This window comes from Solanum tuberosum, unplaced genomic scaffold, assembly GCF_000226075.1.
Source record: "Solanum tuberosum cultivar DM 1-3 516 R44 unplaced genomic scaffold, SolTub_3.0 scf00285, whole genome shotgun sequence".
Lineage (NCBI taxonomy): Eukaryota > Viridiplantae > Streptophyta > Magnoliopsida > Solanales > Solanaceae > Solanum > Solanum tuberosum.
Window position 1 is genome coordinate 22,483 of NW_006239208.1, and position 24,291 is coordinate 46,773.

The 24,291-nt window shown below is 38.7% G+C and overlaps 1 protein-coding gene across 3 annotated transcripts in view; it reads left to right on the forward strand.

Moving 5' to 3' along the window:
* LOC102600731 (midasin) overlaps positions 1 to 24,291 on the forward strand; it is a 53,669-nt gene that overhangs the window by 11,858 nt on the left and 17,520 nt on the right. For all 3 annotated transcript variants that reach the window (XM_006358946.2, XM_015314212.1, XM_015314213.1), the window contains exons 18-45: positions 1,296 to 1,363; positions 1,662 to 1,857; positions 2,025 to 2,129; positions 2,226 to 2,531; positions 2,961 to 3,154; positions 3,267 to 3,321; positions 3,648 to 3,798; positions 4,253 to 4,326; positions 4,770 to 4,917; positions 6,198 to 6,296; positions 6,435 to 6,535; positions 6,643 to 6,732; positions 6,810 to 6,875; positions 6,991 to 7,155; positions 7,243 to 7,450; positions 7,532 to 8,427; positions 8,572 to 10,065; positions 10,199 to 10,382; positions 10,460 to 10,528; positions 11,306 to 11,388; positions 11,511 to 11,807; positions 12,066 to 12,192; positions 12,268 to 12,347; positions 12,432 to 12,514; positions 21,398 to 21,536; positions 21,628 to 21,717; positions 21,984 to 22,110; positions 22,224 to 22,378. In XM_006358946.2, the coding sequence (XP_006359008.1) occupies positions 1,296 to 1,363; positions 1,662 to 1,857; positions 2,025 to 2,129; positions 2,226 to 2,531; positions 2,961 to 3,154; positions 3,267 to 3,321; positions 3,648 to 3,798; positions 4,253 to 4,326; positions 4,770 to 4,917; positions 6,198 to 6,296; positions 6,435 to 6,535; positions 6,643 to 6,732; positions 6,810 to 6,875; positions 6,991 to 7,155; positions 7,243 to 7,450; positions 7,532 to 8,427; positions 8,572 to 10,065; positions 10,199 to 10,382; positions 10,460 to 10,528; positions 11,306 to 11,388; positions 11,511 to 11,807; positions 12,066 to 12,192; positions 12,268 to 12,347; positions 12,432 to 12,514; positions 21,398 to 21,536; positions 21,628 to 21,717; positions 21,984 to 22,110; positions 22,224 to 22,378 (5,850 nt within the window). The remainder of the gene's footprint in view (positions 1 to 1,295; positions 1,364 to 1,661; positions 1,858 to 2,024; positions 2,130 to 2,225; positions 2,532 to 2,960; positions 3,155 to 3,266; positions 3,322 to 3,647; positions 3,799 to 4,252; positions 4,327 to 4,769; positions 4,918 to 6,197; positions 6,297 to 6,434; positions 6,536 to 6,642; positions 6,733 to 6,809; positions 6,876 to 6,990; positions 7,156 to 7,242; positions 7,451 to 7,531; positions 8,428 to 8,571; positions 10,066 to 10,198; positions 10,383 to 10,459; positions 10,529 to 11,305; positions 11,389 to 11,510; positions 11,808 to 12,065; positions 12,193 to 12,267; positions 12,348 to 12,431; positions 12,515 to 21,397; positions 21,537 to 21,627; positions 21,718 to 21,983; positions 22,111 to 22,223; positions 22,379 to 24,291) is intronic.

Genomic DNA, 24,291 nt, shown 5'->3' on the forward strand with positions numbered 1-24,291 from the left:
CCCCCCCCCCCCCCCCCACACACACACACAAAAAAAAAAGAAGAAGAAGAAGAAGAGAACATTACAGGATCATATGGTTTTCTACAAATGAACAAAATCCTTCTCTATTCCATCAAAGGCTCTCCTATTTCTTTCTATCTGTGTGGGGTGTGGGGGGGGACTATATTATTTTCTTCCTGAATTGCTAGCAGTGCTCGATGTACTGTTTTACTGATGATGTTCTGAAGCTCATTACTTTTCACAGAAGGTTAAAAAATGGAATCTATTTGGGTGAGTGAGAGAGAGAAAGAGAGAGGGGGGGGGGAGAGAGCAGATAAGGCTGCTAGTTAGACAATCTATGATGGGGGGTGGGGGTGGAATTAAGAAGAGTGAGCAAAGAAATTGTATTCGATTAGATGGAAATTGGTGTGGGGTCATTGCTGGGTCATCATCTGGTGATCAAATTTTAGAAGCAGCTGACAACCTTTGAAGGGCAGAAATTGTAGTTAGAGGAGCTATTGCATTACATGCACATGAGTCTTCTTATTTTAGTTGACATTTGATAACTTTATGTTCTCATTTTTTTAATCAATTACTTAGACCCTGATCAAAGGGACCTTTTGGCATGTAGTTGAATCGTCGGATCTGAGTTCTTTATGAGATTGATGTCATATTCTTTTCATTGTGAGTTCCTTATCAGATTGATGTCATATTCTTTTCACTGTGTTGTGTCAGTTTTTTCAAATCAAAGACATGTCATGATGACCTTTCAGTTTTTCTTTTTGTGGATAAACTAATTATTTAGTGACGTTCATCAGTTAATCGTCCACCGGTTATGGAGTGGGGAAGGTTCTTTGGGATTTGAGGTTTAGGAGGAATCTACAAGACTGGGTGGTTGGAGAATATCAAAATTTGACTGGATTGCTTCACCAGCAAAAAGTTCTTAACTGAAATCTTATTATTGGAATATGTTGCAATTAAACACCTCTGCCGAGCTGCTAGCTTCTCATTTTTGTTCACCCCTCCTACCGGTATAACCTCATACTACATATTGATTTCAACCTGATACTGTCTGGAACAAAACTAGTACCTTGATTCGGGTAGGATAATTGATGTGTGTCAGATTTGCTTTCATCTCTCTTATGTACTTGTATGATATTTCTTTTTTCTGATTAGTGTTAGATGCAAGATTTTTATATGGTACGATAGAGGGATCCTTCTAGTTCACTTGTTTCTGTATATGCTCATGGTAGTATGTAAATACAGAGTGCTACCAAATTGCTTGAATAAACCGAGTTCTGATTTTTTTGGTGCAGGAAGGAGGAGGTAGAGATAAGATCTTGGAGGTTATTAAGCATTCAGGAGTCGCAGGACAGCTGAACAAGTATGTGTTGTAAAGTAGTTAATCTTTAAGGGGTCGTTTGGTGTGAGGGATAAAGATAAATCGTCCTGGGATAAGAAAATAGTCCTATTTTGGTGTCTTGTTTGGTCGCCAAGTTTGGGATAACTTATCCCACAATTTATACCATAGTGATGGGATAAGTTATCCCATATACATGGTGGGATAAGTTATCCCAGGATAACTAATCCTAGGATAGTTATCCTGGGATAACTTGTTCCCAACCAAACGAACCCTAAGTTCTTTTTGGCTGTGGTTAGCTTCATTTTTTTTTTTTTTGCAGAATTGTTTGGACTAGAAGTATGTGGAGGTTGTACTTTCTTGTTGAGCGCTGTTACAAGCTGCGTGAGCCTGTTCTCCTTGTTGGTGAAACGGGGGGAGGGAAAACTACTGTTTGCCAGCTGCTTAGTATCATTTTGGGTTCAAAATTGCACATTTTGAATTGCCATCAATATACAGAAACATCTGATTTTCTTGGGGTTAGCTTACTTTGCCCTGTTTTTTTTTTTTTTTTTTGATTGCAATGCTTGTGTTTATTGGTCCTGGTAGATTCTATCATCCAATTTACTGTCATTGTTTATGTATTTCATTTCTTTCTTTCTATATATATCTTATGGAAATGGCTGTTTATTGATATCCTTACCAGGGTTTCTATCCTGTACGAGAAAGATCGAAAATTTCTACAGATTTCAAGCACCTTTGCGAGAAGTTGATGCATTCCAAGGCTATTGTGAACTATCCTGGAGATTCTGTATGTTTATTTTCATTCCATATTCTGGTATGAGAAGAGGTTCTTTTCTTTTATTAATTAGACACTGATGTTTCTTGTCACATATATGCTCCGCAGGTGATTTCTTCAGATATCAATCATGCTTCTTCCACTCTTCATAAGCTGTCTGTCATCTTAAGTAGCTACAGGCAGAGTCTAGTTTGTCATCCTGATGTAACTAGTCAAGATGTCGACTACATTGGACAACTGAATTTGGACTTGGTTCAACTGTGCCAGAAATGGCAGACCATTTTTATGTGGCAAGATGGACCTCTTGTTGAAGCAATGAAGAAAGGAGAGTTATTTCTTGTGGATGAAATCTCTTTAGCTGATGACAGTGTACTTGAAAGACTAAACAGCGTATTGGAGACAGAAAGGAAACTGGTGGGTAACTTATATGGTTTAAAGTGATAGTACACAAATTATTTACATTTGAATTCACTTGCCATCTCAAATAAGAATGCCAAAGTGAAGTCTTTACTTCGTTGGTTGAAATTAGTTCATACTGTATTTGTATCAAATCTTGCATCAACTGTCATCTCCTAGGAGGGTCTGGTGCTTTTGTCTTGATGCAATTTTTTCTACCCCATGCTGTTTATGTATGTCTAGATTTTTACATTTTTTATGAGAGCTTGCTTATGCTTCTTGTTTGTTTCGGCGCTGTGTTCTCAGGTTGACTCTCCTGCTTCCTAATTACATGCCACCTTTTCTTATCTATCTTGTCAAAAACTTGGCCAAATTTCTTTTGATTGTCCGTTTTCTTTTCCTTACATTGGTAATTATTCATTCATTGGATATGTGGTATTTCTGCAGTCTTTGGCTGAGAAAGGAGGGTCTGATCTCCAGAAAATAACTGCTCATCCTAACTTTTTTCTACTTGCAACAATGAATCCTGGTGGTGATTTTGGCAAAAAAGAATTGTCTCCTGCCCTTCGCAATAGGTTCACGGAGATATGGGTGCCACCTATTACTGAGTTGGATGAGCTTAATAGTATTGCTCTTGAGAGGTTTGTAAATGCAAAGTTTTTATTTTCCATCAATTCCTAAAGATGGCTTGTTTCCCATGAGCGGCTCGGGTCATAAATGGTCTTGTTTGATTTGACAAACTTCGTTTTGCAGCATTTCAAACACAAGCTTTAGTGTGCTGGTAGATCTTATGATGAAATTTTGGGAGGTATGCAGTTTCCTTGTATTATATAACCTTAGTTTGTCATAAAGGCTTGCATGCTTGCACAGCCAGTTCCACTTTTATCCAAGCACCGGTTGGGCTTATAGCACGCGAAATATCTAGAGCTATACGTTGGTTGTGGTCATTGTAGCTTTGATGATTCTCTGTCACTGTCTTTAGTTAAGTTAGCTTGATTTCTGTTATGGGTGATACTCACTTGACTCTACTTGTAAAGGAAATCTAGTGACAGATGCTGTATGTCCTCCTTATCCTTTTTTAACACCTTTAAATCTTTATGGTAATATGTTTGACATTCTTTTTCTTAAATTCAGTGGTTCAACAATTTACAAACAGGAAGGGCACTTACCGTGAGAGATCTTCTATCCTGGGTATCCTTTATTAATGTGACAGAGAGAATTCTTCAACCAGAATCTGCGTTCCTTCACGGGGCGTTTCTTGTTCTGCTCGACGGTCTAAGTTTGGGTTTGTGAACCTTCTAGCGATTTTACTACTAAAGCTTTCTGTTTTTTGGTTTAACAGTATTTGAAATATAGTTTTTTCAAATAGGATCATGACATCAACCATCTAATACTTCTCATCTGTTGATGCACTCGTATCTTCTCCTCTGGTTTTTTATTTGCCTGTGAAAACTTATTGCATATGCATGGTTGAGGATGGATACCATTCTTATATACATGGTTTCTGCACAAGTTTACCTTATTATTATCTTATTGCTCAATTATATCAGCTATACTACTAATTCAATTTCTAGGAATCTCTTCTTTGTATCTTGAGAAAAATGGCTATTCTTGTATAGGTTTCCATGAGATTTTACAACTTACTTCATATGTTCCTGCTGGTCGACAATGTCTGTTCTGCTACTGGGGATTTTGTTTCTCTTTTTTTTCTTCATTCTGTTAATACTTATTTTACTCAGGTACAAATATTTCAAGGACAGATGCTGCAGGGTTGCGAGAGAAATGCCTTTCATTTCTTTTAGATGGACTAAAGGTCTCATCTTATACTTCTTTACATAATAAATCATTTCTTTTTTGATCAATTTGTTTGAAAGATTTTACAGATTTAAACGTAAAAAATGTAGATACAGTAAACATGATTTTTCAATCTTGAGTGGTGGCTTTTCAAATTTCTGACATCTCTAGAAAGGTTAAACGGAATAGGTCCATCTAGAAGTGCCTTCTGTTCTCACAGAAAAGTTAGCTGGGCTCCACCTTTTCAATAGAAATGCTAGGAATAATCTATTTTGTCGAAAGTCCCAGAGAAGTAGAGGGAACATATATTATCACATTCCAGTAATTTTCCAACGTTTGCTGTCCCTTGGGAAATGAAATACTACTAGTTGATCATCCTGGTCTTCACATGCTTGTTTGAGGTACTTGTACTGTTTCTTGTAACATTTCTTTCGTAACAAGTATCGCCTTTCGCCATTGTAGGAGCTCAATCTTAGTTTTGATTGCTCAAATATTTCCATGCTGGTGCCTTATGGTTGGGCCGATCCTGGAAGATCTGCTGTTATAGAGTGCAGTGATACAATGCAATGTGACAATCGCTTTGGGATTCCTCCTTTCTACATTGAGAAAGGTATGATGTACTGGGTATGATCTAAAAATTTATCATGAGAAGTTTGGCTGCTGATAATGCGTGCTTATTTGCTTAGCAGATTTGATAACCATATAGGAAAATATTGTGAAAAGAAATTACTGCTTTATTGCTTTAAGTCATTTGGGAGGAAGTTCTGCTCTCTAACCTTGCTGTTGCTTAAGAGTTAATCATGTTGTTCATATTGTTCGCCAGATGAACAGTTGGGGATTGTCGATTCCCTTTCTAGGGGTAAAATGAGTAATCTTTTAAATGATGGGGTAGTCCCCGTATATAAGCCGTACACCAAAAGAAGAGAAACTATGCCAAAATTTGGTTCTCTATGAAAGAAACTCAATTATCTTGGACTTGTTCATCCTGAATCAGATACATGTATTTGTCTTCTCAGCATTGGAAGGTTTCTTTTATTGACAATGAGTTTCAACAATTTTAATGCATCTAATTCATATTTGACTTCATCTAAAAAAATGCATCTAATTCACATTGAGTAGTCTGGAGGTAAATTCTTTTTCCGGTCGTAGTGTACATTAATACCCGTTATATTCTTAGGGATCCCCATCCCGAACATGTTAAAATTTTTGCCTTTGGAAGATCAAAGCAGGTTGACACATGGGTCACTGTCCTACCAGTGGACTGTATCTTCCTTTGAAATTGTCATATTTCCTGGAAGAGCCACGTTGGTGACTAAACAAGTTGACTTGCTAACCAAATATGGCTGTACAAGTGTCTGAATTGTTCAGCTGTCAGAACTTACGGCTGTAAAGTAAACAAGTTTTTCTTAAGTTGAGGTAAATATTGAGTTTCATAAAGAGTAGAGACGGTGTTTATGATTTCTAAGCACTGTACGAGAAAATAGCTATATTGAACAAAGGACTATAAATTCCAGAGATAAATTTATTAGTATTCTAATGATTGTAACTTATTATAGCCACTTGCACTTGCTTCTTCTGTGATCCACCACTTTATTGATGTCAAAGTTTTGGCCAGAATTAGTCTGAAGACACTCCAATTATATTCTGGACAGTCTGAAAAAAAAATGGGCTGAAGTAGTGATCTAGATATCAAGAGATGCCAATTCTTGACTAATTTTGGTTCCTGCAAGGTTTTCCCACTCAAATAAGTGGTAAAACTTTGTGCCTCAGTATTTATTTATTTATTTATTTTTGGACTGCTTTGCGTGTTTCCGGGTTGACAGTTAAAGGTGGAGCCAAATACTTATGTGTTGCTTCCTTTTTTACTATGTTGTGCTTAAATCTTCTTAGGTGGGAATTGTTTTGCTGGTGAGAAATTTGAGTTTCTAGCACCAACGACCCGCAGGAATGCATTGAGAGTGCTCCGTGCCATGCAGCTTGCTAAACCTGGTACACTTCATTTAATATGGGAATTGTTGTTCCCTTTTGTTTATTTATAAATACACACATGCCATATTTGCTGAAACTCGCTCAAAGAAATCCACTGGCCTATGAAGTTCCCTGACTTCGTAATTTCACTCTCTGTAGTTCTGTTGGAAGGGAGCCCGGGCGTTGGAAAAACAAGTTTAATTGTAGCCCTTGGCAAATTTTCTGGGCACACAGTAGTACGGATAAATTTATCAGAGCAGGTCAATAAATCTATTTGGTTCCCATCTCAGATTTTTAGTACTTTTTTAGATGTTGAAATATCTCTGTAATTATGTATTCTTACTGGTTTGGACATTGACATACACAGACGGACATCATGGACTTGTTTGGGTCTGATTTGCCTGTCGAGGGTGATGAAGGGATGCAATTTGCATGGTCTGATGGAATTCTTTTACAGGTGTGTTTATGTTCCTTCAGTAGAATGGCTTGCTTCCGTAAATCAAAATAATTTGCATAAATTTGCTGTATTTCCAGGCTCTAAAGCAGGGATCATGGGTGCTTTTGGATGAACTCAATCTTGCTTCACAGTCTGTCTTGGAGGTCCGAAATCTACACTTTTACCTTCATACTGTGTTCTGTTTCCTTGCAATTGTTATCTTATTCTCTTGATTCTCTCACTTAGTTAATCAGTTTTTTGTTTTTACCATGAAAATAGGGGTTAAATGCTATTTTGGACCATCGGGCTGAGGTTTTCATTCCAGAGTTAGGTCGCACTTTCAAGTGCCCACCATCTTTCAGAGTTTTTGCTTGTCAAAATCCTTCAAATCAGGGTGGGGGACGGAAAGGTCTTCCAAAGTCCTTCCTCAACAGATTTATGAAGGTCTGCCTTGCCACTGTTTATAATTGTCAGCAGTACACAAGTTAATGAAAGAGTTACTAGTAACTATCTCATGCTTGTTGGTTTCAGGTTTATGTCGATGAGCTTGTTGAGGAGGACTATCTTGCTATTTCTAGTTCGCTCTATCCAACAATTTCACGTTCTCTTCTCTCTAATCTGGTTTCATTTAATAAGAGATTACATGCAGAAATAATGTTGCTTCACAAATTTGCTCAAGAAGGATCCCCTTGGGAGTTCAATCTCCGAGATGTAATTCGTTCCTGTGAAATCATAAAAGGTCTGTTCTTTTGTTCTTGATAACCTATTCTTATATCAGTCTTACAGGATTGACCTCAAATACATGAATTTCGCTTTTCAGATGCCCCAAGTATATCAGAATCTGGTTGCTTTCTGAATCCTGTTTATGTTCAAAGAATGCGGACAGCTGTTGATAGAGTGGAGGTCTTAAAGCTTTATGAACAGGTATTCAAAATGAAGCCCAGCATAAATCCTCATCCGCGGGTTCAGCTCAATCCCCAGTATTTGATTGTTGGGAATGTATCTATCGAACGAAATCGTTACCTGTCACCTGGAGTGTCCAACAGCGACCTTAAAATTTTGCCTGGCTTCCGCAATAGCTTGGAAGCTGTAGCACAATGTGTTAAAAACCAGTGGCTATGCATATTAGTTGGACCTGCATCCTCTGGTAAAACTTCATTGATACGGTTGCTTGCTCAGCTGACAGGAAATGTACTTAATGAGTTGAATCTTTCTTCTGCAACTGATATTTCTGAGCTCCTTGGAAGCTTTGAGCAACACAATGCTGTTCGAAAATTCCGTCTTGCCATCGCTTGGATTGAATCCTTTATAAATGAATATTGTGGTCTGCAGCTGGAATCTTCATGCAAGGAATTTATGATGAGAAAAGAGCTGTTTATTCTGTGGCTGTCCTTCTTATCAAGCATCAAGCACGACCCTCCAACAAGTTCTTGCTCTTCGTATGTTGATACTTGGAGGACAAAGTACTTTGAGTCTGCCTCTACGTTGGTTAACATTATTGAACATCTAAAGTTGGTGGTTGAGGAAACATCATTGCCTTTGTCTTGGTCTATGAAGGATTTGGATACAACTCTTGCAATGATCAAGAAATTTGAAGAAGGTCACTCAAAAAGGACACATTCCTCAAAGTTTGAGTGGGTAACTGGCATGCTTGTAAAGGCTATAGAAAATGGAGAGTGGATAGTATTAGATAATGCAAATCTCTGTAACCCAACGGTCCGTACTCTCTCTCTCTTCCATGCCTTATGGTCTTTTAACTTCTCATTATTTTTGTTGCAATCTCTATAGTGTGTAAAATTTTAATCTTAAGGTGCCGTGTCTTGTTTACAATGGTTATTTGGCGCCTCTTGATTTGTGCAGGTTCTTGACAGGATAAATTCTTTAGTTGAACAATCTGGATCCATCACCATAAATGAATGTGGAACAGTTGAAGGAAAGCCTGTAATTCTTCATCCACACCCTAAGTTTCGGATGTTTTTAACAGTTAACCCTCTAAATGGTGAGGTTTCACGTGCAATGAGAAATAGAGGGGTTGAAATTTTCATGATGGAGCCTGATTGGTTGTTTGATGACAAATGCACTGAAATTGATATCGAGCTTGAGAATGCAAAGAGATACATTGTTCTTTCTGGGGTACCTTCTGGTAATTTAGTTGATTTGATGGCCAATGCCCACATGAATGCAAAGGTTGAAGGTGCACTGCTCAAAATTAGGATCACACTTCTTGAACTTGCACGCTGGGTGCAATTGTTTCAGCAACTTCTTACAAACGGTAACCAGTTCTCATGGAGCTTGCAAACGAGTTGGCAGCATACCTATGTGTCTTTATTTGGTGTTGATGGAGGCAAGAGTATTGCTGATCAGGTGGGAGCCCCTATTTCTCTAATACCAAAGTTTCAGGACTTTAACTCCTCTCAAGCTGGTTTATTATCTATGCCAGGGGGGTGGCCAGCACCCCTGAAATTGAGGGACTATCTTATATATTCAAAAGAAACTTGTATAAGGCAAAATTGCATGTACCTCGAGTTCCTTGGAGCTCAGACTGCCTGTTATTCAACTTCTGCTGCATTACGTAATGCACTGGCTCCAACTTCTATGGTTAGCTCACTCGTGATGGATACAAGGCTCTTGCATGCCCTGATGTTTCCTAAAAATTCAAGCTGTCAAGCTGATGTTTGTGATGGGGCAAAAGAACTGAACTTGGATTTAGCCCGGGAAATGTTGTTGTATGCTGCAAATTGGGTATTTGAACAGGCTACTGAAAGTGATTACAAGCTTTATCTTCTGTGGTTTTCCCATGTTGGTTCTCTGTTACAACAACATTCTTCATTCTTTAGTTTTTATTCCTCTATTCTGGCAAAGGAATTGGAACATCCAATATGGAATCAGATTTTTAGTTGTCGTCGTGAGATTGTGTCTCATTATTTGGTTAATTTGGATACTTGTCCAATACCTTTGCTTTCAGTAGAGTTGGTTGATCTAATGCCAGCTGACAATCTATTGAAATCCTGCAGTGTTCTTGTGAACGCCATTAAGAGTGTTAGATTACTGAGACTTAGCCATCTGCAGTGGAGCTCTGAGATAGGTTACAAATACAGTAGTGAAACACAGTTCTTTAAACCTGTTTTGAGATCTCTTCAAGAGTTGGAGAAGAACATACTTGAAATGTTTGTCCAGTCACCTTCTTTTGATGTGCTGTTCCAGTTGTACAGTAATCTCCTAGAACATCACACTTTACTATGGACAGGCATTATTACTTCTCAAAATGAGTGCTTGCTAATTTCTTGGAGATCTTTGATGAAGGAAGTTTCAAGACTGTCGGGTTTTTTCCCAAAAGAAGTAGAGACGTTTCAGGTAAGTTGTCTTGGTTTAGCTTGTCACTTTTGTCTGTCTTTACTATGCCTAATTCTTAATTGATTTGTTTCTTTGTTCTCCTTTTGTTTTATAACAATGAGTTTTCACTCAGTTTCAACTTCTACTTATGTAGAGAGATGTGGAGAATTTGGATAAGTTCTCAAAAAAATGGCCTTCACAGTTGCAAAAGTCCTTGTTGTGGGTCCATGGTGGGCATCCGTATCTGCCTCCTTCTGCTGAATTATATGAGAAATTGTGTCAGCTACTAAGCTTTTGTGAACGACTTTGGCCGGGGAAGAGAAGAATCAGGGAGCTAGGTAGCTTTTCTTTGATCATTTGGCTACCATTTTTTTCCTAATTTCCAGTTCTGTGTCTGACTCAAATACTTTTGTAGCAACGGATGATGTAATCACTGAAGCAGCTCCATATTCTAATCCAGAACTACGGCTCCTTGCCATGCAAGGTACACATTTTATCATTTGGTATTGTTGTTATCTCATGTGATCTGGTCACATTTCATTGAGTTACATTTGGTGCTGTGTACAAGGGCGAGAAGTAGGTTTCGCTATTCTAATTGATTGTTCTTGTCAAACTTTTTAGTCTTATTTTCTTTTGGCAATACATTCATGAAGTAACAAGATAAGGTTCTACTGGTGGTTTGGATGGTTGTTTAGTTATATATAGTTGTGGCTCATAGCGGTTAATTATTTGGCTTGATTTAAAGTTAGCAGAAAGGTATTTGTGGTTTTAAATTGCAATTTTTTTGGATTCTGCTGTGTATTTGTAGCTTTGATTTATTTTGTTGTAGACCTACAATAAATAAATAACTATGTGAATGTGTCTTTCTCTCTGATTAGTTAGGCTTTTAAATGACACACCTATGAACATGGTATCAGGTGGACAAATTCTTGGAATCAATGTAGAGTTAGCTAAATATAGGGTACATATATAATCCATATAGGTGATATCTTCTAGGTTCAAATATCGTTGGTACCCGTTACAAAAGAATTTTCACATGCTTGTCCCAAGAAAAATGATTCAAGCCCACATGTGAGCGGGTGTGTTGCGTGATAAATAATGCGACCATCTCTTCTGAAATAGATGGTGTGTGTCATCAAAGTGGTGTTATGTCTAATGTTCGAATCTCTCTAGCAATTTAGATCATAATATACAGTACTCTTGGTGATAGGATGCTTTACTTGCTTTGGATCTTATCTGACTGAATATGATTCTTTGTAAGGTCTTTCTATGTCATCTTATGTCATGGCAAAAGTTGATGAAAATGGTATCAGACCTGTTGAGCAGTTGGAGGAGATGTACCAGGTTTGCTTTTTACCTTTTCCTATCTTTTTTTCTTTTTTTTGAAAAGGTAACTTACCTTTTCCTATCTTTTTCATTGTGTGGATTATTTAGAATTGTGGTAAGTGTATTCATTTCTTATGCAGATGCTTTCCAGAAGGTTTGATTTTGAAAAGGAGAAGTTGGAAGAGAATTTCAGGAGCATTAATCAAGCCCCAAGAACATCCATTTTACCTGCTTGTTGTGTCTTCTTACCTGACATGTTTTGTCAAAGCTCTAGCTTTGATTGTTGGCTAGAGACTTTACCCATAGCTGATGATGCCAGTTTTTTCCTTGATACAAGACTACTTCAGAATCTTTCGACATTTGCTTTAACTGATGGGGAGGAACAACGCCAGAATCTTTCGCCAATTGCTTTAACTGATGGGGAGGAACAACGCCAAGTAAGATTTTCTTTTCTTAACTATATCAAGTACTTTTTTTGGGGGTCTATCGGGAACAACCTGTCTGCCACACACAGCAAGGGGTAAGGTATGTGTACATCCTACCCACCCCAGAACTCACTTGTGGGAGTACACTGGGTATGTTGTTGTCGCTGTTGTATATCAAGTACAATTTTTCATCGTGATGCGCTAACTAGTCTAAGATAACATTCATGTGGTGCACCCAATAATACGGTATTGTCTTGTCCAATCAAACAGGCCTTGGCTGGCCTTATTAAGTCAGCAATGGATTTTTCTTTGAACTTCTCATCAAGGCCTCCAACTGACTTTTCACCTCACCAAAAAATTTTGTGGACCCTAGATGCTTGGAGATCTACCGATAGAGGTCAGTAAAATCTATGTAAATTGGTCATTACATCATTATAATATCTATATAATTCCTTTTCTCTGTTTCAAACAGCGAGTGAACAGATATCCAGTTTTGTTCTTGAGATGTGGTATATATGGCATTTATCATTGTGGACGCCAACTGTTGCTGAGGTAAACCATATGATGCATATTTACTGCAAATAGTTTTACATCTTCAGGTATAATATCTGTATTTATGTTGTTATGGTTCTGCAGAACCTCTCATGGCATAAATGTGACGATATCCTTCCCGATGAGCTGTTTAAGCCTTCAAAAATGGCAGCAATTCAGAAAATCCTGTAAGTTACTTATTTGTTTGATGGGCGTAGTTGTAGGGGCGACAATTCGGCTTGCGTGTGTCTTCTTTTGCTATCAGCTTCCAACTAGTGATGAATGTAGTACACATGCAAGATACATATATAGAGGGGGAGAAAGAGAGAGAGAGTTGAGAAAAGAGATATGTGCATATATATATATGTATATAGGAAGGGGATGGGGTGGTGGTGATCGTATTTCTGTTCAGTTTTCAGTGTTCTATTTTGGCTAAGCTTCATTTATCTTGGATCTTGCATCTTCTATTTCTGTGCCCCACAGTTTCTCATGGTACCACAAACACAAAAACTGACAAATTCTAGATTTTTTTTTTTTTACAGAAGTTAAGTTTAATTGATGAAACCAGCACTAAGTTGGTGTTATAGCTTACATCCAAATAAGCCGAAACCAAAAGATAATTCCCTTCTACTGTGCAGGGAGCTAAGAAAGTTTACCGAGGTTCAATACCATATACCAGTTCTAGATTAAACCAATAAATGATCTGTAGTAGGCAGTCAGCTTTTATTTTAAAAACAATTAGTATCTTTTTGCCTTAAAATGCCTTCTGTTCTTTCCATGACGTCCACCAAGTTGGTATACCGGGTATTCTTCATCTTCTTATTAAGATCTTCCTGTTCCTGCAGCAGATAAACTTGAGTTTAGTCTAGGCATGATAATCCCAGAATGTTGAAAACTAGACAACTAGTTATTTGCCCGGTACTTGTGCCTGTGGGAGGTAACAAGTAACCTGTGAGCCAAGGTGTGGCTAGCTGGTCCAGACATCATGATTATCAAAAACTTATTGGTGGCTGATACTTGCATTTCCCTCACTAGATAAGTAACATTATTGCTCTTTGTAGGTTGTCTTGCGTTAGGCATGCTTCCTTTACAATGCATCCTTCCTTTATGCAAGCCGTACAAAACAAGGCCCTTCATAGGAAGCTCTTGATCTTCAAATCCTCTTCCAAGGTCACGATGGAATCTGGTGGGATCTGCTTATGGCCTTGTTGCATGGTATAATAATGAAGTCACTCACCTTTTAGAAAAGTTGATCCGCACCTTCTCCATCTCCCAGTCATTAAGCTGCCATCTGGAATATATGTTCCACCTGTGCCTTCTCATGAAGTCACTCGCCTTCCAGAAAAGTTGATCCACACCTCCATCTCCCGGTCATTAAGATGCCATCTGGAACATATGTTCCACCTGTCCCTTCTCTTCTGTCTCCCACAGTAAAATTTGATTCTTGTGCCATGTTGATCAAAAATGGGAATTGCATCTTCGATGGTAAGTTGTGTATCCTGTTGTCATGCCGAGAAGATGTTTCCTTCCATTGCCAATCTTTTATCCATTGTGTTATACAGAAGTAGCCACAGCGATTTTGGATCTGTTCCTTGTGTGGCACTCTTTCATTAAACCAAATTTCTCTTTCATCACTGTGCATCATTGAACATTTTCTTCCTGGTTAAACCACCATAACCATTTTATTTAAAGACTCTTGTTTTGTACTTGTAATTTTTTTCACCCATTCCTGAAACATTCAATGAACTCATATACCTTGTTTGATCTGTTTTTGCATAGAATAAGTGTAAGGTACTTGAGCTGCTTCAGTTGCCACATCCTTAATCCATCCTCACTGAACAACAAATTTGAGTATTTTACTTGGGCCCTCATGACTAGAATCTAAGTTGCCTGGACTCTTTAAGTTTCGGTGCTGCACCGTGTTGACACGATGTGTGTGGGTGTGGGATCTATACCAGATCTAGTCAATCAATTTTGGGTACTTTGACCATGATGATAGAGAAATTAGAGACAGATACAATGATTGGTGGAATCCAAACAGAAGCTACACTGAAATCATAATATAGGCATATATATTTTTTTTACCGTTAAAAGTTATTTACAGGTCTCAGACACAATAACCGAGGAATGGTCTAAATCAGCAGGACCCCCCTCTCCTACGTCCTCCGGTGATCCTTCTGATCACCGGATTTCATTTCTCTTTTCTTTTTTTCTTTTCTTTCCCACTGTCCTTGCAGGCGAGTTTCAAATGGAAGATAGTATTTACTTTGCAGCTGGATTCAAGTCCTACGACATCACAAGAACACCTGGTACGGCGGGAGCATGGTACGACTGGACGGAAAGAAATAGAAAATCTATGACGAGAACGACTTTTAATGAGAAGTCAATGGAATGGATCGTGCAGATTTTACGGGAGGCATCAATGACAAGGGGGAATATGGTGAAGAGATGGAAGAAAAAAGATGGGTTCTCAGAAGTTTTTTGTTCGAGGAACTACAATAAATATGGGCGCTACATCAGTTTAATAAATGTAAAAGGCAGGAGGAGGGAAGTTATCATCATCCCTGAATTAAATTTTAACTCAGGGTGGTTGAGCTTTGCGGAAAAGGTTGGAAGATTCATTAATAGTCGTAGAAAGTTAATGAATGGGGGCAATCACAGGCTGGTGAGCAGAGACATTCCATATGCTACAGTGCTAAGGAGCATTAAATGGGCTAATAAAGATTCAAAACTTGCTGAAAAAGAGAAGGCAGCTCTAAAAGGGGATACAATCTTTATCAACGATGATCCAGAGGAGTACAGTGAAGTGCTAAAGAGAAGTTTGGTGGGTGCATTTGAACCTAGAGCCGGAGAGACAGTGACCCTGTCAGAAATCAGGGGATGGGCTAATCGACTGTGGAAACAAACACACAGCTTGAACATCTACGAAATGGGCAATGACTTCTTTCTATTTGAGTTTGCACTTAGGGTCACAGCAGAGCAAGTGATCGAAGGGGATTGGGAGTGGAGGAATAGTCCAGTTATCCTTCAATGGTGGAATCCAACAATAGGTACGAGATGCGGAAGGAGTAAAGAAAATTCAACTTGGGTAAAAATTGTAGGGTTGCCTTTGCATTTTTGGGATCAGAAAATTTTCAAGGTCATCGGAGATTTCTGCGGGGGGTGGGTAGAGACGGAAGAGGAAACCCAATTGAGGAATCATCTCAAATGGGCAAGAATCAGAATCAAAGGAGATGGAGCAGACATACCCAAAGAAGTGACCATCGACGGGGGCGGAATATGCTACACGATGCAAATTTGGGCAGAATCGCCGGTAAGAGTATTTGCCGGAGAAGACCTGAACTCCGAGATCAGTACCCAGCGGTCACGAGGTGGAAAACCATTGGGTAAAGGTGAGGCTCCTCTGCAAAGTCAAAAAGTAACTGCTACAGCAGGCAGAGCACATGTTGTGTCAGAGGCAGGTGGGCAGTCCTCCAAGTCAAACAAAATAGTGGGCCGGGGCGAGCCCAACTCAAAACAAAGCCCAATTCTAAGATTGGGGCCAGAACAAAATAAAGAGGGGGGCCTGGTCAATAAAAAGTTTGACCTGGCAAGTGAAAAGTGAAAATCAGGGGGAATTTCTAGAAGGGTTAAGTGGCATCAAGGAATTAGCGATGCAGTTCTTACAGGCTTACAACAAATGGGAAACCTCGAGTATGGTGGAAAACACCGACATCTCAGCTAAAAACAGAGAGCCGGTAAACAAGACGAAAGAGGCTGTTGAACTACTATGCAACAAAGCAAAGGGTATTGATCATTCTAAGGATTTTGGGGAGATTTCAGGGGTACAAGAACTAGTGGAAGGAGGCATGCAAATTCAACAGATTCACGATGCGGAGCCGGTTTCCATACAAAACCCTGGGTACCATACAGACAGCGAGTTTGAAGCATCCAGTTGGATAAAGTCACATATTTTGGAGCTCAGTAAAACTTATGGAGTGGCATTCGAAGGTTTCAGGGAAGAAACACATGCATTACTAATGAAGCTCGATGAAAGAAAGAGTGTGATGGAAAAGAAAGGGGCAAACAGTGCAGTGTCAACACCTCGTCACAGAGGAATTGGCAAGAATGAGTTGAAGAACTTACAGTCAGATCTGAACGAGGAGGTCGAAGGTGCAAGGAACAGAGGGAGAGTCCTATCACTAACTCTTAAATGAAAGTAAATATTTTATCATGGAACGTCAGGGGGATTAACAAGATTTCAGCAAGGAATCTGGTTAAGAGCTCTCTTCTAAAATGGAGAGCTGATGTTTATTGCCTTCAGGAGACAAAAATCAATAAAGATGTAGAGGGGATAGCCAAACAATTGTGGTCTAGTAGATGGATGAAATGTGGGTATTCTGAAGCTGATGGTAGTAGTGGGGGGATACTAATTATGTGGGACTCAAGAGTATGGACGGGTAGTTGTGTGGAGGAAGGCAAATACTCAATCACTTACAAATTTGAAGCTGTCCACGATGGTTTTTGTTGGTTTCTTACTGGCGTATATGCTCCACACACCAGAGCTGAGAAACTGGAGTGCTGGGAAGAAATTGCAGCAGTTAGGGAGCTATGTGGAGGCCCCTGGGTCACCTGTGGGGACTTCAACACTGTCAGAACAATGGCAGAAAGGAGAGGATGCAGAAGAATAACCAATGTAATGGCTGATTTCTCGAGTTGGATAGAGGATATGGAGTTACATGACCCTCATCTAAATGGTGGGACCTTTACCTGGTACAGAGGGGCTGGCCACGACAGTGCTGCGAGACTGGACAGGTTTCTCTATTCAATTGAGTGGGAAGTACAATTCAGAAACATAAGGCAACAAATTATGCCTAGAGTTATATCTGATCACAATCCAGTTATGCTACAATGTGGTGATTGGGAACAGAGGAAGACATACTTCAAATTTGAGAACTGGTGGTTTAATGTAGAAGGTTTCAAAGATCTAGTCCAGAACTGGTGGAATGGTTTTATTGTGGACGGATGCCCAGATTTCAAATTCAGTATGAAGCTAAAGATGCTAAAACAGAAACTTAAAGATTGGAGCAGTGTAACTTTCGGGGAACTTAACAATAAGAAGAACAGCTTGTTAAGTGAGCTAGCTGAGATGGATCTGATCCAGAATGATAGGGTGCTGACAGAGGATGAGATGATGATTAGAGCAACAGTTCTAGTCGAGTTAGAAGAATTAGCGAAGAATGAAGAATCCAGGTGGAGACAGAAGTCCAGAGTGTTGTGGTTGAAACAAGGTGATAATAATACCAAGTTCTTTCAAAGAGTAGCAACAGCTCATAGGAGATGCAACACCATCGACAGGCTGATTATCAATGGGGAGGAGAATAAAGATCCAAAAGAAATCAAAGATCATATAACAGAGTTCTACAAGCAGCTATACACTGAATCAGAAAGTTGGAGGCCATCATTTGTGATGACAAATTGCCCAAGAATAAGCCAAGAGGAGCAGGAATGGATGCAGAGACCATTTTCAGAAGAGGAAGTGGTACACATTCTCAAATTGTGCGATGGAGACAAAGCCCCTGGTCCAGATGGTTTTACTATGCTTTTTTTCAAGGAGTGTTGGGGGATCATAAAGAGCGATGCGATGCAAACAATCCACAATTTCCATCAGAATGAAGTGTTTGAAAGATCCTTGAATGCCACTTTTGTGGTATTAATCCCCAAGAAGCTCGGAGCTGCGGAACTCAAGGATTTTAGGCCAATAAGTTTGATTGGTGGAATGTACAAAATCATCGCTAAGCTGATCACCGAGAGAATGAAAACAGTGATGGGGAGACTGATTGATGAGCACCAAATGGCTTTTTTGAAGGACAGACAGATAATGGATGCCTCTTTATTGGCAAATGAGTTGGTGGACTCCAGGGAAAAAACAAAAGATACCAGGTATCCTATGCAAATTGGATATAGAGAAGGCATATGATCATGTCAACTGGAACTACCTCTGGAAAGTTCTGAGTGAAATGGGGTTTGGGAGGAAATGGGTGAATTGGATCAAGTTTTGCGTGTCAACAGTGAAGTTCTCAATCATTATAAATGGGAGTCCTGAAGGTTTTTTTCAATCACAAAGGGGATTGAGACAAGGAGATCCCATGTCTCCTTTCTTATTTCTCCTAGCAATGGAGGGACTCAACTACATGGTCAGAAAGGCTAATGAAATGGGGTGGATAAGAGGTTTTGGTGCACACACAAACAGAGCCAATAATATGGAGGTCACACACCTTCTCTATGCGGACGACTCTTTAGTGTTTTGTGGTGCAGAAGTGTCGCAAATTAGACATTTGAGGGCAATACTAACCATTTTTGAAGGCATATCAGGACTACATGTGAACTGGCAGAAGAGTTGTTTGTTCCCAGTTAATCAAGTAAATGACATGCAAGGCCTTGCCGACAACCTGGGCTGCCAAGTAGCTTCTCTTCCCACCAAATACCTGGGGATGCCCTTGGGCGCCAAGAACAAAAAATTGGAAGTATGGAGTGAAGTTCTGGAGAGAAGTGAAAGGAAGCTGACAAGGTGGAAGAGTCAATATATATCCCTGGGAGGTAGATTGACTCTCATAAAATCAGTTCTGGATGCACTTCCGACTTATATGCTAAGTCTTTTCCCACTACCAAAAAGTATTGGAAAGAAACTCAACAAGCTGAGAAGGGTCTTCCTCTGGCAAGGAAATAAAGAGAAGCAAGGATACAACCTGGTTAAATGGGAAGAGGTGACAATGAGCAAAGCACAAGGAGGTCTGGGCATTAAGAAATTGAGTACTCAGAACACCAGCCTGCTGCAAAAATGGTTGTGGAGATTCTGTTGTGAAGATATGGCATTATGGAGGAGGTTTATTGCAGAGAAATATGACCTACAAAGCAACTGGATAACTGAAGAGGTGAATGGCACTTTTGGGTGCTCTGGTCAGCATGACTGTTGAATGTGCAATAAACTCATGAAGTCTATCATAGCCTCTATATCATTTGCAATAGCCATGTTACACTAAAAAAACGTCAAGCGATGCATATGTATTTAATTCTCCCTCTGTCCCAATTTATGTGACTTACTTTCCTTTTTAGTCAGTCCCAAAAAGAATGACACATTTCTATATTAAGTAACAATTTAATTATAAAATGTCTATTTTACCCTTAATGAAATGATTTACAGCCACACAAATTTCTATTATTCATTTTGGACCACAAGTTTTAAAAGTCTTCCTTTCTTTCTTAAATTCCGTGCTGTGTCAAACTACCTCACATAAAATGGGACGGAGGGAGTAATAATTACAGATTCAAACTTTGCTCTAAAAAAATCGTGCATTCCTTTCTTTCCAACTAGTCCACCATAATTTAGGCTTATTTTTATCATAACTATTTTTAGATAGTTGAATTATTTTTAGCTGTATCTCCATACTCGTATACAAACCCCCGAATTTTTCGATTAAATCATGAAGGATCCGACCACTAGATTTGCACCTGTATCGGAAACCCGTGTCTTAAAACTCTCCTTGTTGCAAAGAAATCTTCAGCTGAGCCATTATTGAGCACTGATATCTTAACTGTGCTATCAGAATCAACTTCCCTACCTTCTCAAGGTAGGAATAAGGTCTGCGTAAACTCTATCCTCCCCAGACTCTACCCGTGGAATTACACTTGGTTTGTTGTTAATCTCCACTGCGCTATTCTGATGATTTACCAGTTCAACTGTTCTGTCCCAGAACCCGGCTCCTAGAGCAATTTGATAAAGAAATCTCATTTTACATATTAACATGCTTGTCCTAGGTGAAGTTGGTGATATATATTTGTTTGCAATTTTAGTTCTTATACATCTTATACATTTTGAAGATTGTTTGCAGTATTTTTTTGATGACACGATTGTTTGTTTGCAATTTTAGTTCTTTGTCTTTTTCATTTTATATGTTGGTGTTTGACTAACCACGGAGTTGAAGAAATAAAGAAAGAGTTTTAGACACAACCAGTGTTTTGGACGGCGAGAGGCGACAAAAGGCGACAAGGGCCTGCCTCGCCACGCGGCGAGGCGCTCGCCTTTTTGAATTGAGGCGCCAATTAATACAAAAAATGTAAAATATTTAATTGCATATATAAATATCCAAAATCTCAATAACAATAACATTCATTATCAATATTCCTGGATATGACTTGATTTATCTTCGAAGAACCTTTCTATATTGTCCACCAAATATAGGTTGGAATGACTTTCCATATCTCTTTCTCACGAGAAGTGTACTACAGTCCTATGACAAAGCAAAATCCAATTGCTCAATTCAAATTAGACCGAAGTCTGAACTATAACTATCTTGATAATACCATTAATAGAAATGGAATAGACAGGACATGGCGAAACATCAGCTTTTTGAGAACATCACCTAAGAGGAGATTATGGAGGACAAGGATTATGGTAGTAGGCTAGTAAGTAGTTGAGTATTGTCTTGCTTATCCTTACTTACTAGCACTGGTTGCATAACTCTTGTAGTTTTTGGTTTCTTCAATTTATGTTACTATTTATTGTTCCTTGTGCTTCGTTTATAGTATTACTTGATTTCTACACTCTTGCTATTTTCTTGAACCGAGGGTCTATTGAAAACCACCTCCTCTACCTACATTCTCCCAAGGTAGGGTAAGGTCTGGGTACACACCAGTGTTTTGGACGGCGAGAGGCGACAAAAGGCGACAAGGGCCTGCCTCGCCACGCGGCGAGGCGCTCGCCTTTTTGAATTGAGGCGCCAATTAATACAAAAAATGTAAAATATTTAATTGCATATATAAATATCCAAAATCTCAATAACAATAACATTCATTAGCAATGTCCCTCTTTTTGTTAGCATCTCACGTCATTGAATTCACTATTTATGGACAAATAAATACTATATTAATTAGTATAAAACTAAATTAAGTAGGGAAGAAATAATTAAAGAAAGATCAAATTTTATTTTTTTAAAATATAGGCAGATAGCGAATACCTTTTGTTTGAAAGACTTCGCTATTCTTTTTTCAAAGTTGATTTTTTTTTCTAATAAACTTTTCATCAAGCACAGGTTTGGTACATTTGCTATCAGAGATTACCCAGTGCATAGTCTCAAAATGAGAGCTGCTTCCCGTTATCTTTGGCAAGGTTCTCTGGAAGTAGACACAAAACATTTTCTATTATCAACTGCTCGGTCCCTCTTTCAGAAGGTATGGTCTCCTTTAGTTTTGATGTGTATGGCCCAAATTGGTGCTGAAGTGAGAATTTATGATCTATACTCTCTGCTGTGTGTGCTTTCAGATGATATTTGCACACAGAAAGTCTTTCGAAGATGAGAAGTTTGATGAAATTAAAGATTTCTTTGAAGTTGCTGCGAAGAAGACCATCTCGGTAGTTATTTTCCTTTTGTCCCATTTGAATGTATTCTATAGGCAGGATAGCTTTATAATATGTTATTTGCCCCATGTCAACATTTTCTTCCATAGCTCTGCTATTGTATAACATAGAAACTAAACATCATTTATCTTATTTAAAATAACATCCTTGTAACCCATTATGGGATGTTGGTTTCCAATGAACTTTCAAATCTGGGACATTTACTATTTTTATTTGAATCTTAAGTTTGTTCATAACCACTTATCTTCTCCATGTCATAGCAAGACAAAATTGAGACCATGCTTTCCCTTCTTGCATCATCAAATCACAAGATGATCTCATCAGATGATATGACACATTTTGTTGAGCCTTTGCTTCAAGGATTGTATCTCCCATGCTCGCCTGAGGGTGAGTGCATTAAAATTGTCTTTCCCAAAGTTCCACACTTGTTGGTCATGCCTTTTTCTTGGGGGTCTAAAATATTTGCTTTATTTTGTTATCTTTTCCTCTTTCTCTTGCAGCATTTACAAATAGGATAGGAAGTGTATGGTTGCTCATTGGGGCCTTCCGCTACCAGCTTCTGATTTGCTGCACTGATCTGGATCCAACTGCAAAATACTACTTAAAGTACTCAAGAGTCGTGGAAAAGATATCTTCTCTTCATCTCGAAGCTCAGGTAAGGGATATGATAAGAATTGGTTACTTGAACGAAAAACAAGAAAATATTGCGGAATAGAAAGTACAAAGATAGAAGACATGAAATTAAAGATAGGTGAAATTTGCGAATATAATCCCCAAATTTCGAAATCAAATGCTAAGAAACCTAATTAAATATAAAATTAATTATGTTTCTAATAGAATCAATTCAAAAACTTAGATTAATGGTGTGCTTGGCTCCTATTTCGAAGAAATTAGAGACTATAACCAGTATAATACTAATTACCTTCTTTGATTTACGACTAAGAACCAAAGATATGAAGTTAAAGAATTAATCTTACTTAGAAGAATCATTCTTTTAATGTTGTAAGATAAATCCCAAGTAGCCAACACACAAAGGTGTAAAGAAGAGGAACTATCAATTATAATAATGTTCTAACGAAAAGAAAAAAAATCACCTCTATATATAGGGGAACTCTTCCCAAATAGCATGAGATTCGAATCCTACTTTTATGAAAATAACAATTCTAAAAACCTAACTAGGAAAATAAAAAAAAATCTTCCCAAAACTACATTGTTAAAGAATGACAAAAGTTCCACATTGGTGGTTAATGGGATGAGTGAATTCCTTATAAGGCTTGAGCAGTCCTCCTCCCTTTGAGCTAGTTTTTTGGGTGTGAGTTAGATCCAAGTCATAATTTCACATGATATCAGAGCAGGGCCTATCTCACCCAATGTTGGGGCCCCCAAAAATAAAAATTTTCCACGCACCAGATGCCAAGCACTGGGCGTGAGGTGAGGTGTTAAAGAATGACAAAAGTCTCGCATTGGTGGTTAATGAGATGAGTGGACTCCTTATAAGGCTTGAGCAGTCCTCCTCCCTTTGAGCTAGCTTTTCGGGTATGAGTTAGGCCCAAGACATAATTTCACATACATAAATAAAATAAGAGAAGAAAGTACAATTTTGCAACAAAAATCCCAAATTTCCTTCGGCCACTTTTTGGGCAAAACTCTCACCCATTTCATCCACCTATTGAGTGTCAATTGAAGCCCTTTTAGGCTTGATTCTCATCTCGTTTTTTTTGCCTGAATTTTCAGCTCTTTTTTGGGCTCCATGTGGAATCTTCCTCTTGGGCTCCATGTGGCCCCAATATTCTTCCTCTTGGACTTGGACCATGAAATACATGTAGCACATAGCCCATTCATCTTCACAACTCTTGGGCTCATTCTTGGGCTTTTCTTCCACGATAAGCATCTTTTTGATTTCCCATTGAAGTGTGTCAACCTTTAGTCGAAGTAACGGTGGATGCTATCTTCTCTTTAGCTTAAGCTGAGAGATCAATCCTTATGTCTCTGTTCTGGAGTTGTGTGTGCATGTACTCTATCCTAATTTATCATTGTTCCTATTTGCTTGTTTAACAATGTGGGAATGAATAGGGGATGTTTTGATATGTGTGACATCCATTGAAGTTAATTTTCTATGTGCTTGAGTTTTCACAAGATGAACTTGGAGAGGTAAACAATTAAACTGGAAGAACTATAAATCTAGATGCTTACGTATTTGACTTCCTAGACTCTTTACATGTTTAGAGGAGACGGGTGCAATCACACTGCAGATAGTAGCTCCCTGGTGCTGCATAGATCAATAAAATATTTGCCTGTCTTATCGCCTTCAACTCCCCCCCCGATACTACTTGAATCAAATTGGTTAATGTTTAACATAACTCTCATTAAAGAGGAAGGGTGGAGTTTTCAACTCTTTATATACATTCAATATGTTGAGCCGAGGCCCTTGGCTACAATGTTCGCACTCTTCCAAAAAATCCTAGTTTGGTTGTATAGATAATTGAAAGATTGAGTATTTAACTCCTATAAAATATATTGGTAAGCTGACTTTATTCAGATTGGAAAGGGGGGGGGGGGGGGGTTGGG